This window comes from Cyanistes caeruleus, chromosome 2, assembly GCF_971803275.1.
Source record: "Cyanistes caeruleus chromosome 2, bCyaCae1.hap1.1, whole genome shotgun sequence".
NCBI classification, from domain to species: Eukaryota; Metazoa; Chordata; class Aves; order Passeriformes; family Paridae; genus Cyanistes; species Cyanistes caeruleus.
Genome location: NC_141702.1, coordinates 60,268,244 through 60,287,086, shown reverse-complemented (window position 1 = coordinate 60,287,086; position 18,843 = coordinate 60,268,244). Strand labels below are relative to the sequence as shown.

The 18,843-nt window shown below is 38.8% G+C and overlaps 1 protein-coding gene across 9 annotated transcripts in view; it reads right to left on the bottom strand.

The window, feature by feature from the left end:
• ARID1B (AT-rich interaction domain 1B) overlaps positions 1 to 18,843 on the bottom strand; it is a 324,442-nt gene that overhangs the window by 222,991 nt on the left and 82,608 nt on the right. For 8 of the 9 annotated variants that reach the window (XM_086868234.1, XM_086868229.1, XM_086868256.1 and 5 more), the window contains exon 4: positions 2,852 to 2,962. In XM_086868234.1, coding sequence (XP_086724360.1) covers positions 2,852 to 2,962 — 111 coding nt within the window. Of the gene's footprint in view, positions 1 to 2,851; positions 2,963 to 3,288; positions 3,387 to 18,843 lie in introns of those variants that run through there. The other variant, XM_086868269.1, reaches the window with a different exon arrangement.

The window sequence follows — 18,843 nt, the reverse complement described above, 5'->3', positions numbered from 1 at the left end:
CATTCAGGCCTCTCCCCCTTTATTCCTCCCTCCACTCTAACAGGGAACAGTTTCTGTTTATGACTTCCTTTCCTTCACGGAGTACCTAACTCCCATGTTTTCTCAAAGGCTTGAGATTTCCTTCTAATTGTGACCCCTACAAAAGTGCTTGGAGCAGTATTCTGTTCAGCTTTTCATTTGGGCTCTCAGTGACTCCACATGGTCAGAGACCCACAGGTCAAACCCTCCAGATATCAGAGCAGTTAGGAAAAGGAAAGCAAGCATTGTATAGAATCTGACAGGCCATTAGAAGTAGCTAATAAAGCCATATTTTGTTTGTAGCCATTTGTTACCAACCCACATTACAAATTTGTCTGCTTTGAACTTTATGGGAACATTCATTCCAGGACTTTTATATACAATGTGTGAAGGAAACGGAACAACTATTGAGCTGTTTAGCTGTGCTTACTGTGACACAAACCTGCTGAAAAAACTCCCCCAAAAGGTGACACAAGCCAGCATTCAGTGCTGCAGAAAGTGGCCAGCTCCTCTTCAAATCCATCAAAGGGAAATTCTTTTTTTAAAGCCACATCAGAGAAAACCATTCACCATTTAGTATTACATCTCTTTTGTTGTTTTTCGACACTTGTATAAGCCTGCTATATAGCTGCTGTGATTTTACACAATGCCCTTAAGAAATAAAAAGATAACGGGCAAATTGTATAAATACCAGAACACCATGAAACAAGACATAACTAAATTTTATTAAAAGCCTAACACCACTGCTATAATTTCAAGCTTCACTGTACAAAGACAACTTACTGACTACTACCCTGAAGAACCACATTACCCTAAAAACAAGCTTAAGAAGCCATATTGAGTATACCAAAATGAAGCTACCTAGGAATACTGAACAAGGAATAGTGATCAAGGGTTTTCATAAGCAGTCCAAAACAGAATACAGAGCTCTCCTGCTTCAGGGAAAAACCACCATGTTCAAACCATTACCCCAAATAGACTTGTATTAAAGCTTTTAATGTATGGATCATCAAAAAACCCTTGTTGCTACATACAAAGAATTGAAGTTGTTTTTAAATTTGAAAAACAAAACAAACAAAAAATCCACAGCAACACCAAAATACAGAATTATAGTATCCTCCAATTCCCCTCCACATGAAAACAGCAGTGTTTTTTGAGTATATGAAGTGCTCTCAGGTTATGCATCAAAGCTTTTCAGTAATTAGGTGTCTCAGTAACAGCATTTGGGACCAACTTAGAGTTTAAGCTCAGTGGCCAAAATGGTTAACATTCACTGTTAATACAACCAGCTTACTCATACCTAGAATAATTATGAGCTACTAAATATACCAAATACTCAGGGACACAGATAATACCCAATACTCTGCTTAAATATCTTGATGCTGTAGATAGGACAGAGCATGGATTAAAAGTAGGACAATTGTTTAAGAAAAAACACAGGCAAAATTAGCAGAACACTAGTTGATAAATAACTTCACTTCTCTCTACCCTAATAAACAATGTTCATGCAAAACTGGGAGATTTTCCCAGTCCTTTTTAGTATCCCTGCTTTTTAAATTAGGTAGTTGTTGCTGAAACAGTTCAATGTCCACAGGAGCTACTACTTTAAAGGTAACTGCCAGCTTCCATTTTTGAGAACTGTTCAGACAAATTAGTCTGTTTAAAAAAGGGTTCATGAAAAACTGTCAAATTAATACTAGGTTCAAAGCAAATGAGTATCTTCTCTCATACCAGTTTCCATAGCTTTTCCAGAGACTTGCATGTCTCAAACATCATGTAAAGAATTTGTGGCACGTATTTGTAGCACACCTCTCCTAGGTGCCAAAGATGTAACTTTAAAATGCGATGAAGATGTTTATTGCCCCGTTTTTATGGATTTACAATTGTGCCATGTGCCAGAGGTAATATATACAACATACTACCAAATTTCACAAATACATGTGGTATCTTGATATAGTAAACTTTTCAGAGAGATCCCTCTGCCAGCTGAAAATGAACACATACCTAGTGAACTGTGGGAAATATCTTACATGTTTCTAATACATTATTCCAAGCCAGAGGTCATATAGTTTATAAAGTTTTCATCATTTAAGCTGAATATACTCTAGCTGGTTTAAATTCATGCTGGTTTATACTAACAAACAAGAAAATCCCCAAACCACAAGGAGCACACAGAAACAAGGCTAAGTACTTTGTCCATTATAAGACCTTCAAAAATGCAAGTAGCTGCAGTGCCTGCACAACATATATTCATTTGTGCTGTTTCCCCCACAGCACAATGCGTAGAGCTCAGAAAAGCTGATAAATAGTAGTCCAAAATAACCTCCTAACCAAAAATCAACCTAGCCTAAGTACTGCTGTCATTCATGCTTCTACAGTTGTGTAGAATAGATAGTAGCAGAATTAACATGTCAAACTCATTACTGATGATCAGGGTTGAGAACAGACAACTCTTGGTAACAGTATTCTAAACCAGAATCTACTGAAAACGTTTGAAAAAGGACACAGAAAAAAGCTTCTTCCTAACCAGATTGGTTCCTGCAAGTACGGAATTTCTTAAGTTTAAAAAATCAATTTCTTCTATGCAAATGTACATGTGCAGAAGCACAGAACATGCATGTGTGTAAATAGCGCCGTTCTGAAATAGAACAACCTTAAGCCAAGTCCACTCATATACAAGCTATATGTTCCCATATTTTCAAAAACAATTTTTCATCAACCTTATTTAGTATTTCTTCTTTCACTACTTCTCATCTGCTCATCCCAGATGCAATGAAGCAGTATGTAAAGTGCTTTCAATTTTAAAATACTGAAGCAAACATGATTTTCTTACTGGTAAGCTTGATGGTCTTTCTTGCTGGATTAGATTCAAGTCTTCATGGTTAGGCTTTCCTGGGGCCATAGGGGGTTGAGATCTGGTTCCATAGCCTTCCTGAGACATGTCCTGCAACAAGAGTTGTAAAAGAATTATTAACCTGACTCAGTAATTATAATTAAATATGCATCACAGAAGGGTGAAAAAAACAACAGCTGAGTGCTGATGGTTTTTTGATCTGAAGTTTTTACTAGTTAAACCTTTCTGATACAAGTATCAAGCCCACTATGACATGTGCTGTTTGTAAAGTAAACCAGGGAGCTGAGATGCATGCCAACAACCAGCAGGGAATCATACCACTGGAACATGGGAAAACACACAAAACCAAAGCTCTAAAATAAACAGCCCCATTTTACTGTAAAAGAGTAAGTAGTAAGCGCAAACATTCATCCTACTCTAAGACGTATTCTCTAGTGTTTTGATAAAGTACTGAGCCAGGTGGAAGACTGGACTTGAAAATAGGATTGCAATCACGCTGTGTAATCAGACTCCTGTAACAACCCTGGATTTACCATCAGTACTACTGGCGCAAATTTCAAACCCTGGCCATGAGGTCATAGCACACAGCACAGTCGCTGCATCTGCTGCAGCCACATTCTGTCTGAAGGGTTAGAGGGCACGTGTATTTGATCAAGAGTAGCTTCAAAGCCTGTACCAGTAACCTGGGGATTTTTCTCCCTACACAAACCCAAGCAGTCCTAGTTAATGGCCCAACACAACACCCACCATGCACGGGTGGGGGAGCAATGAAACAACCTCCTGTCCTGCACCCCATCCCCCACCCCCCAGCACAAGCTCATTTCCCACGCAGAGATACTTGCCCATTGCAAAGCCTTAAATTCAGGCTTCATTTTAGCTTTTATAGCAGCTTCTACACCAGCTTCTTTAGGGAAAACAACAGAAAGCTCAATACTAACTTCAGCATGTACAACTGGCAGGGAAAGTTGAAGAACCAGTTCCTGCTAGAAAAGATATCTCACTTTTTTCTTTGTTTTTAAATTATTTAACTCTCCTCTCCCATTCCCTAGTCTGCTACCAGTTCAGTTTCCTTCAGCCATCCTCAGGCCTTCGATTTGGTAGCATACCTGAAGCAGGCAGGAGCTGCAAGGCACAGAAGGATAGGGCAAGCTGCCCTCTGCCCCACCCCACCATCACCTTGCCGCTGCCTGTGCAGGGCTGCTCAGGCAGCCCAGTGCCCACAGCCACAGCTGCGGCTCATGCACAGCCTCCAGAAGGCAGCTGGCTGGCAGAGCAGGAAAGCTTTCTGTCTCCAGTTTTAGCCCAGCTTCTGACAGAGAGAAATTTGTTAACAACTGTACCATTTCCATTCAGCCCCTTCCACCCATTCGGACTCTCACAGATTATTTTAAGGGATGTGGAAAATTCAATGGGGCTAATTAAACAAACCCCAGCAAACTTGATACGATATAAACCCAGCAATAAATGACCCTATCCCTAAGCCTGTGCCAAGTAAAATCAAGAAACACTTAAAAGGCCAGCACTTCAATGTGGTTACCAGCAGAGGGTAACAATTAGGCTTAAGGGTGACAAAGGCTGATGGCTGAATGATTATTATCCCCTGTGACCCCCCGCACTCCCTCCCGCCCAGATTTCCACTTGTCACACAGCTCTCCTGCTGCGCACACCAGCAGGTTCCTGTGGATTAACAGTGAGGTTTAAAATCAACAAATGGCACAAGGCCTCCATTCAGCAGCCTTCACCCCAGTACAAAGGAGTAGAAAGGTGCAGGACAGCTTCACAATAGGCAAACAAATGAGCAAACCTCTGCTTTCCTTTTTATTTAAAAACACACACGCACACACACATACACACACACACGCACACACACCACGCTCACGCATGCTGGGGCTGTCACTACACAGGCATTCGCAGTAAACCCAGCAACCCCAGATTTCAACTTCTAATTCAGTGTTCAATGCTCTTCTTCCTAATTCTTAAAAAATTACACCAAATAAAAAACACTTGTCAAAACAACAACAACAAAAACCACACAGTTATACCAAGAGTGGTGAAAAAGGATAAATGGAATATTCAGTTTAGGAGACGTCAGTGTAGAAACACAATTGTTCCTTTTTCCAAACAGACACTACAGAATTTTGCTGGGAAGCAAAACATGTTTCATATATTGAAAAATCAAGAGCCATTACTTCCTTAGAAAGTACCAAGCATGGGTTTTCCCACATGTTTGCAAGACTTTAACCTTGCTTCCTACTGAAATTTCCAGGGAGACCAAAGCAGGAGAGAGAAGAGACAGCATTCTTTCTCATGAGAAATACTGCTGGTTGAATGGAATTTACTTTTACCTGGGTATTTGAAGACAATGTATGAAACGTCTTTCCACACACTGAAGAGTACATTAAAACCCCAGACACAACACTCTTTGTCTTTTTAGATGCACCGTTTTCATAGAGCTTTCCTTTCTGTCTGTAAAAAATCAAATCCATTTGCTCAGCTCTAAGTGAGGTTTGGAAACACACAGACATTTGTGATTGTTAAGGATGCAGGCACCTGTGCACTCCAAATGGGACTGAGATCACAAACTCTTTCTTATTCTCTGTTAAGCTATGTAGATACTTGGATCACTAGAAACTTGGAAAGCAGCTCTTGAGAAGTAAAGGATCAGTTTGCTCTCAGTAAGCTGCAGGCATGGGAATCTCCCAGATGAAATATGCATGGGACTGTGTGTATAATTTTATCTGTTTATACACATGTATTGTCCAATAAAAACAGTCCATTTATATCCTAAACATAATGATTAAATAATAGCATATTTCACTAAGAGGTTGGCTTCATAACCAGAGTAGTACTTAGTATCATTTTCACTGAAAACAGAAGAGAGAAAATCCCTACTGCCTTTCTTCACTTCTGCATTTGGAAATTTTGTTAACATACAGCATATTACAGAATAGCTACAACAGATTTTGAGAGATAAATAAGAAATAAGGACAGAAGTATTAAGAGTAAATTGTCTGTCACAGAGGAAATGCATGGAATTGGCAATTCTCGCAGCTTTGAAAGGTCATTTTTCTTCCTAGCATCCAGGAATGGATTTATCGGGGACTGAACAGAGGGAACATAAGGGTAAGAGGAACATGTTACCACGTGTTGTGCTACAGTCATGGCTGAGGAATTCCCCATTGATACTGGGGTTCAGTCTTCTCCTGGGATTCCTGACTTTTTTTGACTCCCAGTATTTCATCCATCATTGACATCAGCTTTCAAAATAAAGCTTATGATTTTTTATGAATCACAAAAAAATCCTTCCTCCCATAGATGAGCATGTGTGTAAGACAGAAACCCAGGCTTTTATAAACAGAAGGCTACAAGTTTCCACTCAGAACTTCCCAGCTTGGCACAAACCCAATCATATCATAGCTGTTACAGTACAAACTGTCAACAAAGTTGTAAAATAACTAAAGTCAGGGTTTCCCCCATCAGATTTTAGAAAAGCACAGGGACAAATAATCAGCAAGTCATAAACATACACTCAAAATAGCTGAGATTTAGACTTTTTTAGACTTTTGAAAACACATTTATGATTAAAACAGGTAGACCAAAAAAAAAAGGACTACACAGAGCCTAAAGCCTAGATAGATATTGGGTAAGCTGTTCAGAAATTGATCCATAAACAATTATTATATTTGGGAAGCAGCAATATTAACAGCAACCAATTGCTCATCATCCACAGAGCCTGGACTAGCTATTCACCTCCTATTTATGTACACTTTCAGCTTTTTCTGCAAATTGAGGTATATGGAACTCAAGATTTCTGTAGTCTAACCAGTAAGGGAGGAAATGGGATATTTTCATCCCTCTTGTTCTCTGTTACTATGTTCATCTTATAGACTTTCAAAGTCTCTGATTCTGGTGTGGGATTTCACTACCACAGAGGTTTAAAGCGACAGAGTGAGCCTCCATACTGGCCTGCAATAATGTCAAAGGCTCTTTGTTCCTGCCTCCCACAATTCTTGCAGCTGGACACACATCCCTTAGTTTGTGTTAGTGGTCTTTATTAGAGCACTTTGTTAGATGGTGCAACTTAAAACTTGCCAGGTAAGTAACCCCTTCCACCTCAGCTTCATCATGGCTTACTGAGTAGAGCTGGCCTTAGGAAGGGCTGGGTGAGCAAGAGAGGAAGGAAACTTCCCTTCTCTGGCAGCAGCCAGCCATGAGCCTGGCTCCACACTTGCAGGACTCAATTACATTGCAAACACTTTGGAGCAGGCCACTGCCAGACGGCTTTTTCCCTTTTTCCTGTGCAGTGGTAATTAGTGCCATGCTTCCATTCTCTTGCTGGACCTAGCCTGAGATAAGCATGCCTGTCCGCATGGATGTGTTCTCGGCAAATCTGAATGAATACAGCGCCAAAAATGATTGAAACCACGTAGATGAAATGCACATTTGTTTTAAGTTTTGCCAAAGGAGATTAGATCTAATTATTAAATAGTTTAAATTATTTTTAATGGAAAACGAAAGCATAGTGAAAATATTAATGTTTGAGGGGAAAACCACATTTAAAGGAGGGCTGGGTGAGAAATATCATTCAGGATTCATTCACTTCTACTGCAGAGTTTTAGATGGGTAACATGACCACCCAGGAAGATAAGTACCATGATGGTTAAACAGAAAGAAGATAGTTTATTGAAAATAATATGCTAGAATTCAATCTGAAAAAAACTCATTAAAAACTATTTTAGCCCATGTTCTTGATTCAGTGGGTAATCTTAAGAAGACTTCAAGTGTGAAAGCAGTAAATTCTATAGCAATGTGACAACAGCAAAACTGAAAACAAATGTTAATTCTTTTTTTTTTTTTTTTTTCCACTCAGACCACTTGAGAAGGGAAATCAGAACCCAGTAGAGCAGCCAAGAGAAGTCGACAGCCCTACAATACAAGAGTATTTTACTCATCTCTGAAGGAATGCTGCTGAACAGAAAGAAGCCAAGTGATATGTTAGGGGCCATGCTAGGACATACCTTGTTACCACTCAATCAAGCATCTGTTCATTCTGTGTAGATAAATATGTATCACACGTCTCCCCTATTTCCACCTTCTGCACTAACAGACTACAATAAAGAAAGTATTACTTATCAGAATGGTGACATATTCCTAAACAGCCAACTTCTAGCCCAACCCGAATACCTAACATGTCACCTCTCAAGCTGTATATTCTCTGGTAGTACAAAACTGACAACAAAGGCCAGCCAACATGTTAGAGGAATATTGTAGGGAAGGCTGCACTCACAAAAAATGTTACGCCCAAGGGCACAGGCAACGTCAAGTCTCACACAAGCAGCCCTGTGGGGAACGATCCACTAAGGACAAAAGAGCAGAGATGTTTGGTTGAATCCTGGCCAGATGGTCTGCACAAGTCCTGCAGGACATAGATGGACTCTTGCAGAAGTTCTTGGGTCAAGAAGAAATACATACATATTTATCTTGAATTTTATGAATCAGAAATGGGGAAGGAAAAGATGAAACAGAAGCCTGTAAAGCTTTGAAGAAAACTGGTATCTTGCAGCTGGAGAGCACTGTGCACAAACCAGCAAGCAAGTCTCTTGTTGCACAGGAGGAACAGGTGATTGCAGGAAAAAAAAATTGTTTTGTCAGTCCCAGTACCTATTACACCAACAAAAAAGAAGAGCGTGCTAACCACCGGAGGTGGATTACCAATGCAGTCTGGTAATCCTCTTAAACAGGCAAGTCTGTGTTTACGTGATGAACTGAATAAACCCTGTTCACAACCAGAATACGTAAATCATTTCAAGCCAACCCTCTACCATCACCACAGAAATGTGAATGGAGAAAAGGAAAGCAGCAGTCCTGAAGAATGACAACCAGCAGGCTGGCATCTCCCTCAACATGCTGATGCTATTTTGCTGACTGCTACTTCAGTGGGACTGGCAAGCAGCAACTGCTGCTCTTTCCGGTCGTTACCGTTTGTCCACAGTCAAGCCAGGGTAGAAACATGCCCTCAGAAACAAAGATGATTCTCTGCCTCACCAAGTTAACTTTGGTCTTCAACATCTTTACAGGTACTAAAGGGAATCAACAACTTCAGAAAATTGCCAAAGCAAAATAACCTCTTCCTTTTTGAAGAGGAGGGATTAATCCAGAAATCATAACTCGTCTGTAAGAGAAAAATTCTACCATGTACACGGAGACATTTGGAAAACCTGCCAGTTTGCATGTCTCAAGTACAGACCAGGCATTGCCCATAAGATACCTCATCATCTTCTTCAATGTTATTAATGCTGTCCATCCCAAGATATCTGCAGTTTTTTTCTGAAACTAACAGTTTCCTAGACATCCTTTAAGCTGATTAAAAAAAAATAAATTACAATGGTAACATAATTTTCTCCCTTCACAATCCCAGTTATCATGAAATGGCATCTAAGTTAAATCATAAGACAATGTAGAGGGAAGAAAAAAAATACACTATGCAGCAGTTGAGGCAAAAGATACTTAACTTAGGCAAGCAAATGTATTATTGAGGGTCAGTTCATCAGAATTCTCTGGAAGTTATTAACAAGTCAGACTACCTATCAAAGGCTTTTTGCTGCAGAATACACTGAAAACATTTTAAGCACAGACAGGGTCAAAAAATCCTCCCCACATCTTACAGGAAGATTTTTTTGTTTGGACAACACAGCTTCTAGCCACATATTAGATAATCTCAGCCAACTAACAAGACAGAAGGGTCTCTCTTCCTAAGCGCTCTAGTCCATTTTCACATGTGTCTTGCTATACGGCCTCCAGGAGCCACATTAAGCAAGTGATGCAGGAAGAGCTCCAAGATGAAATCATTCTCAGAAAGCCTTATCTTGCTTTTCTCTTTCACCACTATTGCATTCCATGGATCACAGAGCATATCAATAGTGGATTTAATCAGAAACAAGACATTTCTTCTCGTTTTCCTCTCTCATACTTGTAACATGCCACAAGAAAAATAGGCCAGTTTGATGTTTGTATTAAAATGTGACTGTTGCACACTGCACAACCTGATAAACAGCTGTCAGCTCTTTATTTACAGGCAAAAAAGGAAGGATTTTGTTCTACAGATCTAAAGTTCCAGTGTAAATAAAGACATGAGAGCAAGTCCAAATATGTAATCTGAGAAATATAACTTGGAAATGAAGGGTAAAATAATAATTTTATTTCCATGCATTTTCCCATGTTTACAGAGCTTTTTGGACTTTTCCTAAAAAACCCACAAAGCTTGACAGTTCAACCACGCTTTCATTTTCTACACCCCCTCCTTCCTCTCCCTGCCATTTTTTCACTGACAAAGCTATATTTAAAACAAAACAGAACAAAAAAGTTTTTTAAGAAAGAGCCCTGGCTGGTTTTGCATGTCCTATTCTTTCTAGTCACTTGGGACAGACTACTATGTTAATGTGATGACTTACAGATTTTGTGCCATCCAGCATCCTGCCCTGCCACACTAGTCCTTCCTACAACTCCAGGAGGAATGCATCGCTTCAGCAGACCCGAGACGTGAAGCTGGGCTGAGAAACAGCTCTGCACCCCAAAGAAACAGCTAAACCCGGCAAAAGGTGGGAGAAGGGCAGGATTTAAAACCTGCCACTTCTTTCAACTCGGCTGCTGCAGAAGCAGAGAGCTGAGGGGCTCTGTGCCCCACAGGGCAGCAGCCTGTCCCAGACTGCCTGCTGCCACCGAGGAAGCTCTCCCAAGCATACGGCTTGCTGGCAGAAATGAGGTCAGAGCACTGCCCGCAGCTTACAGCAGAGCTGAAAGCCTGAAGCCAGCTTACAGAATAAAGAGAAAAGCTGCACCGAGAGCAGCTGCTACCTCTAGGCTAATCGAACTAGGTACCCAAGGATGAGACTTCCTCACTCAAGACTGGGAAACATTACTTCACTGTTTTCTTAGGGGCACGTCTGTGTCTGTGCTTTGAGGTAAAAGCCAGGGCTTCATCTAAAGGCTCATGAAAACCTGGAAATCGGTGAGGAAGGGCTGCAAAACACCACTGAGGTTACATTTTAAGAAAAACAGAATGGAGAGGTTTGCTTCCTAGCCCTTGTCCCTCATATATAAAGCCTTATTGTATTACAGACAATTTATATCACAGTCCAGTGACACCTGCTAACTTGCTCTCTAATACTCCACCACAAAAAGCCCTTAAATAAAAACCGAGATTTGCTTACTATTTTATCAACAATACAATCATAGGAGAAGGAACTGAAGCTCAGATGCAAAAAAGTCTATAATAAACTTCATAAAGAAGATATTCTCAACTGGTCTTGATCATTTTGGTCAACTTTGTTTTTCAGTATGTGAAAGTGTTTAGTGTGTTACATTTGGAGCTGGCTGCTGGAAGTAGAAAATTAGCTGCATTATCATCCTCCCTTTCTCTGCAGTGTGTGAAGGCACAGAATATATGTGCAAAAATCTTTAAATCCAGCCCACCATATGGAACAAAACCTTAGTCCAAGTAGTGGGAAAGAACAGTAATTTCCAAAAGGAAGTGCCCACCAGTAGAAGCAATTCAATGGACTGCACAATATAATAGTTTCAACCAACAGCAGTAAATGATTTCTTTATTCTTTTGAGATAGAAAAGTCTTCACCACCACAACCACAACCACAATTTCTCAAAACAAAATATTCCCAGCTGGGCTGGTGCTGGGAGTGGCAGGAGGAAGTTAAGAGGATGGTGGACAAATGAAAGAAGCGGTGAAAACTTAAAACTTGGAGACCAGACCACTGACTACTCTTTAATACAGCAATGAAAAAACAAGAACATTCATTAAAAGTTGGTAAAGGTTTACCAGGTAATAAAGCAACAATAATCCTCTCTTCTTTGTGATGGTAAAGGAGAACAATCTTCATGAATTCTGTAGGCAGAGACCCAAATTCCAGACTGGTTATAGCTGGTTATTTTGCTTGCTACCTAAAAACATGCCTGTGGAAGATAGCTTCTTGGCAGTCAGGGATAAACATGAGGAAGACACAAGAGAGAGGCTGTGTTCTTCCAGAGCTTGATTTATTGAGGGACAGCTCACCAAGACCAACAGTTGTTCTCCATCTTCCACAACATAAACACCAAGTAGTTTTGTCAACATGTAAAGGTAAACTTGTTTTTTTAAGTGGTATCTTATTTATTTTGACTGTCTATTTCATTCTTTGTTGTGCATATCTGATTGCAACAACAAAAGACCCTGTAGCAATTAAGCTGCATGCTCCAAAATCTATTTGAAATCCTACTACAGTATGACAAGGTGCCAGCAAAAGGGAAATACTGGAAAGGATAATGAATGCATATGAAATATATACTGGTCAATATTCAGATAATAGATTGTCTCAACAATAAAATCCCAATGCAAAATACAGAAAATAAAACTAAATATATGTATAATGAACAGCTTCAATTATTAAAGAAAATGCATGCAGCCAAAAAAACGCAGTGATAGATTTTATGCCAGGAATATGAACAAACTTATTTTCCCTATCTCTGAGGAAAATAATGTGCATTAATTTAAAGGCCGTAAGAGAATACTGCTATATTGCAACTGGCCATGAGGTGCAATTTACAAGACCACTGAAATTTGGAATATATACTGCTCATACAGAATTAAAAAAACAAACCAACCAACCAAAACAAACAGTAAAAAAACTCCCAACCACTTAGATTTATTAGTAGTTTTTATACTTTACAACATGATCACTTAATTAAGAATGTTATTCTGTTTGCATTTTTGAACTTTTCTTAGAACAGCATTTGTGCCTTTCTATTATAAAATATTTGCCTAGATAACTTCTGTCAATGAACAGCCATCAGATTAGTGGATCATAAAATAAATAACAATTACATGATCAGGTATCTTTTGATAAACACTCTATTCCATTTAACTTGCCGCTAAATTTCAAAGGTATGGATAAAATTATTTCTGGGATATTAATTGAGCTCTCAGAATAACATTAAAAGAAAACCCTCCTTGAGTATTAAGGAGAGTGGTAAGGGGAGCAACAATAGTCATGATCACTAATCTCCTACAACAAAATAGTTTTTATCAGTCTGCATTCCAGTAGTTTTACTATCAAGTTAATTAATTGACTCCTATGCTAATATCTAAATGCCAAGCAATTAATGGCACTGAACTATAAATGGTTCTTCTTTGCTCTTGTAGAGTTATTTTATAAAGCAAATGCAATTCTGTCACTTCACTGATTTAATGCAGGCTTTGTGAGGTTAATATTCCAAAGCAATTGCAAAATAAAGAACTGCTTTAATTAACCTTCTGTGATTTAAATACTGGGAGAAATCAGAACTCAGAAACTTTAAATAATATCACCATCATAACAACAACAATACTTTGCAGATCAAAGCCAAACCACTTATTTGAGAACTTTAAGAAATACATTTGGACATGTGTATCTTACTGTGTTTCTAAACTCACTAAAAATACCTTTCTCTAAGCATAGCATACTAAATCCATTATAGATTTTACATAGTTTTTGTAGTTGAGCTGAAAAATGTTTCCTTTAAGGATTATTCACTTATAAATACTGAAGCACCCTCGCTTTTTGCACTAAAATACTTGGTGAAGATTTTTGTTATGGACATGGGGCACTACTCACTAAATCTACAGACTGATTGCATGTAAGTAACTGACCACTTAAAATTAAAGCAGCAAAACAGGACTTCCCTCTTCCCAGGAGATTAAGTTTTCTCTCTTTCTAATTTAGCAGAAAGGAGGCTTTTATTGCCAGAGCTTCTTTATGACATTGTATGCTAACTTCATTTTAGTGCATGAAAAAAATCAAGACTCAGGCCTTTCAGCATTGCGTATCTTTCAAGCACAGAAGCTGCAATATGTCTGCCAGGCTCAGAATGATACAAAAACACAGGAATAAAAATTAAAAACCAGCAGGATACAGGGGGTCGTGAACATTCCTGCCAAACAGGTTTGCAACGTGCGCTGACCTATCTCCTCTGACTATCTGGCCAGGTATCATCAAACCCCCATCAGCTGCAGATGCCTGAAGAGGTGCACTTGCTGGTTTCTCAGGAAAAGAAAGCTGACGTTCAGAATTCCTCCTTCAAATGGAAAAGCCTGCTATCAGCAGAAAACCATTAAGAGATGAAGACAGTAAAAGAACATATATACTGAGAAAATGTTTAACTACAATGAGGGAACTTGAAACTGAAGGTGCTGTTCAGTTGTTGAGACAACTCAAGTGGCAAACAAATTCTTTTACTGACAGTCCTTTGGAAGATTATAAAACAGAAATATAAACAAGCTTGCTACATTTTATACATGAAAAGTAGTACCACTTTGCAAGATAAAGTACTTCTCCTTTCCCAGTAGTATCACTTAACAAATCCATGTTACTACAAAGACAGCTATGTGTAAGGGGTAGTTATACATGCTAACTTCAACAGCTTCAGGCCTAACAGCCTGGAGTTGGATTTTTATTTGCATAAATTGATCACAATGTCTGTAAACACTTTCTTGAAAGTAACAGGGCCAAGAAAGTCTTCTCTAAACCTGAATGCAAATTTTTGGGTTTGGTCAACAAGCCCTCAGCAAAAACAAGCCTGCGCCGCTGTGACTGTTGCTCTGTGCTATGCCCTCAATTTTGTGTTTGTGCTCAGGTGTGAGTTTACAGACAATTATATTTTCTTCTTCTGCCTGACTCTATTCCTTCTAGCTACTTGGCTCTGGAAGATTATTCTCCAAGTCTGACAAGATAGCACCTATTATAATCTTATAAATACAGAGAGAAATCACTGAGGAAAGAAAGAGAGACGTTTGACACATTTCCTGGAATGATATAAGCAATGATGAGAAAACAGAGCAGTCCCCAAATGAACAATAATCAGCCATTCCCGCTGCTGGGAGAAGACGTAGCACAGGAGTCAGTTTGACTGAACTTCTGAGCTGAGCTAAGTAACCTCCACCAGATAAATAGCCTTATGCTTAAAACTTATTTGCTATCATAGCAGCATCATGATTATGAAGTAAGACTTTATAAAAGCAGAGATCTAACTGGCAAAGATTTCAATCAGTTAAGTACTCATTGAACCTAGAAGGGATCAAACCTCTCTTGTCCTTCCTGAAAATATCATGTGCTTAAGAGAGGCTCAAAGAGGATAAATCAGTTTTATGCACAAGCTCAATACAGTTCATAAGTATTTCAACAGTTCTTAAATCACTTCAGTGTTCAGCAGGTGCTGGTCACTGGTGACTCGACTAGAAGCTAGGATTTAAGTTGTGGTGTGTGAGTTTGGAAGCAATTTGCTGAAAGCCTGCTCCCTTCCCTGCTCTCCCCAAGGCCAGTCAAGCTTTACCACAGATGTAAGAAGCCAATATTGCACGCTGCAACTTTCTCTGCAACTCTGCAATATTGCACTCATACTATTTTTGGTATCTATCTGACCTCTCTGAAGCACGTTAGCAACAGAAGGTTCAGTGCACCAAAACTGATGCCTTCATACAAAGTAATACTACTGGTGTTCCTTGTCTATAATTTCAGCTCCCCCCAGAAGGGAGGCTGAAAAAGCTAGCGAAGTGTACACATATATGTATATATCTGTATGAGTTCTTAGTGTCATGAGCCTGGGATTAAATGTTTTACAGGAATTACTTCTCCCTTGTACCTCTTCACTCTGGAAAGAATATAACTGCTCCTAAGCTAAAGACAAGTCCAGCATTTCAGAATGAAGTGAGTGTACACTGAGCACTAGGCATCTCTGCTGCTGAGACGACGAAAGCCATGAAGGATTTATGGTACACAACAAACAGCGGTGCCAGCCACTGCTGCTGACAGCAGGCAACTATCTCTTCTGAACATTAAATTTGATTATGAGTTCCCATATAACTGTAATAGCCAACTTCCACAAAGAATACTTTCCTATATGCCTGGCAGCAAATGTCAGATTAACATACAAGTTTGTTCTTTCCCAGATTTCCTGTGGTTCATAATCCAGCAAATATTAAGTGCAACCACTCATCTAGTGGTAGAATGATTACAGACACAAAAGTTTAAAAAGGACAGAAAGACAAATTATTTTTATTACAACTTTGAGACATGTGCAGCTGTATGGTAGTCCTTAAAACAAATTTAAATTAAAGTGTGAAGGATTTGAGACTAAACTACTGTACAGTTAATTGCTAATTCTCTGCCAATTTCCAGCAGCTTAAGAGTAAAGATTTTATTATAAAGAGTAATTGCATTGAGGTATACAAATTTGGACTCACTGAGGACTGTCTGTATTACTTACCAGTGAATCTGGTATTTGCATGTATGACAGTTATTCCTATTATTACAATACTATTTTTGTACAGTGTTACACCCCAAAACAGCTTGACAATGTTAATTAACATGTTACTTATTATACTGTTTAAAGAACTTCAGCAGCTCACATTGAATTTAAAAACAATACTTCATCTTCATTGTACCAAAATCACTTTAATAATTTGGTGCATTTTGCCACAATACAATTTGTTCTGTTTTCATGACAGTCATACAGATTGGACATGAAAACAGATTAATTAGTTTCACATTTTGTTCACATTTTCAAAGACTGTTTCAAATCAGGAAATGTTTTATCTGTCCTACCTTACACTGACTCAACACTAGAAACAGATGTCTGTGAAAGAATGTTCTCATCATCATCTCAGGCTTAAAACTGAGACTACTTCCAGCCATTGATCCCAGTTCAGGGAAACACAGAGGAGTTGCAGCCCTTTATGGAAGCATCAGTGGTCTCCAGCCCTCTGCCTGAAGAGACTGACCAAGGTGTCACCAGAGATGCTTCCCACCTTCTCACGTACACTGACTTCCTGCTTCAGATGCCTTTCTACCTGGGACTACTAAAAGAATTCACAAATTCCTACTGACCCAAACTGTATTTGTCCCCTGGCCCAGTCTCAGAAAAACACCCCCACCAGTTAGTCAGCTCTTTATTTGTCCTATACAGTTTGCATTAGAAAAAAAATCTTGCCAAGATCAGTAGGTAAGGTATATTATAGTGGGGGGTGAACAAGATTTTGGCCAGCTTTTAGAACATTTAAATAAAACCTGTGAGACAGTGAGAGAATGCTGTTTGTTTGCTTGTTTATAAAACATTTTCTCCTTTTAAGTAAAAGCAGACTGAAGAGCAAGCCCGAACTACTTAAAAAACCCTGTAGTAACCACAACAAACGATGTACAAACACACACAAACTCTTTGTGCGTACAGTTAACCAGATGACCAATGCCCCAGAAAAGGGCATGTGCATGCCCTACCTCAAGGACCTGCCACACTTTTTTCCCATTTAATCTTATGCCTGTACGTGAGAAAAGGGATCAGCATTCTATTCTGGAAACTTGCAAGCAGAGAGCTTCCAGGAAGGTGTAAAACAAAAGATGACTTCATTCAGGGTAACAGCAGTAGGTGTAGAATAAAATCCCTACTTTTGTTTAACTAAGAGTGAGACCATAACTATTTTGCAGATCCATTTCATCTGTCAAAAATTGATATGGTCCCAATTCATAAAATAACACAATAAAGCTTAAAGGCACGATTCTATCTCGATACATATGAACACATGCTACATAAAGCAAGGAAATATATAAACATGGCTGTTTACAAGCCAGTTGGAAAGCATAATAACCAAAAATATACATCACACTATCTTAACAAAATAATGTTTAATGATGACAGTTTAAGTTTGCAATTACATGACATTCTTGAGCAAAATATCACTTCTACTTATGGCAAAAGATTTAAAACTGCAAAAACAAGCGAAGCATTTATTCATTTATATGCCATTTCAAGATGAAAAACCCTGCCAAGGGCAACACTATAGCAGTGTAGCACATCTTTCTTTCTCTTTTTTCTTTTACAGAGCAGTAAAGGTAAAAAGAAGTTAAAGGAAAAAAAAAAAACAAAACAAGGCAGTATCTACATCTACTGGCAATATCTAATGATCAATGAATCTGCTACTGAAATAAATTTGCTTAAAACAAAGCTCTTGCTTTAATGGTTTTTACACAGCAGGCTCCTGATGCGAAGAGGGGATGACTGATGCTGGCTTACAATATGGTTCTATAGTAAACTGTGCCAGTATTACTATCAAATCACCTCTTATGAAACTCCCTTTCTGCCCACCATGTAATCAATTTAACAAAGATCTAAACAACTTAACAGTTCAAACATTCAAATAAATCCCATTCTCCTCCTTCCCATCTACACTTATTAGAAGAATGAAAGTCACAAGTCACTGGAACACCAGAAATTGTTTTATCTGTTTACTTTATTAGACAAAACTACATATTGAATTCAAGTGAGTCTTGAAAAACAGCAATGGCTTCACACTTCACAATATGTGAGAAATAAGACGAGCACCAATTCTAAGGCACAACACAAGAGTTATGCCTGACCTGAGGAGCTTACTCACAATGTGTCTAAAAGAGCAAAAATAAAACTTCATCTGCAAGAAATTTCACGTCAGTTTTGTCCCTGTAACAGAATACCCAGATAATCACACTATGGGGTTTTACATAAAAGGAAACTGGTGGCAAGAAAAAGCCCATCATCCAGACAGAATAAACACTATTTTCAGCTTTATAATCTGCAAAACAAGTAGCTTGACATAAATCTACATGGGAAATAAAGAAATACAGTCAGGAAAAGAAGGCAAATTAGAGAAGCCTTCTTTCCCCAATCTAGCATTTCTCTTCTGCTTCCTGAAGTAAAACCACTTCAATCACACTCACATCACAAAATCAATAAAGACAAAAAAATGGTTAATGAAGAATATAGAAAGCATGACGGAAATTCATTTACAAGCTGAAAAGAAAGAGCAAAACTAAGGATGACAGACAGAAAGGATGACAGATTGTATGACTGAAACTACCTCAGCCTTCTAATTGACAGGATTATATAAACAGGATGTACTGATATTTTTAGGAGCAGAA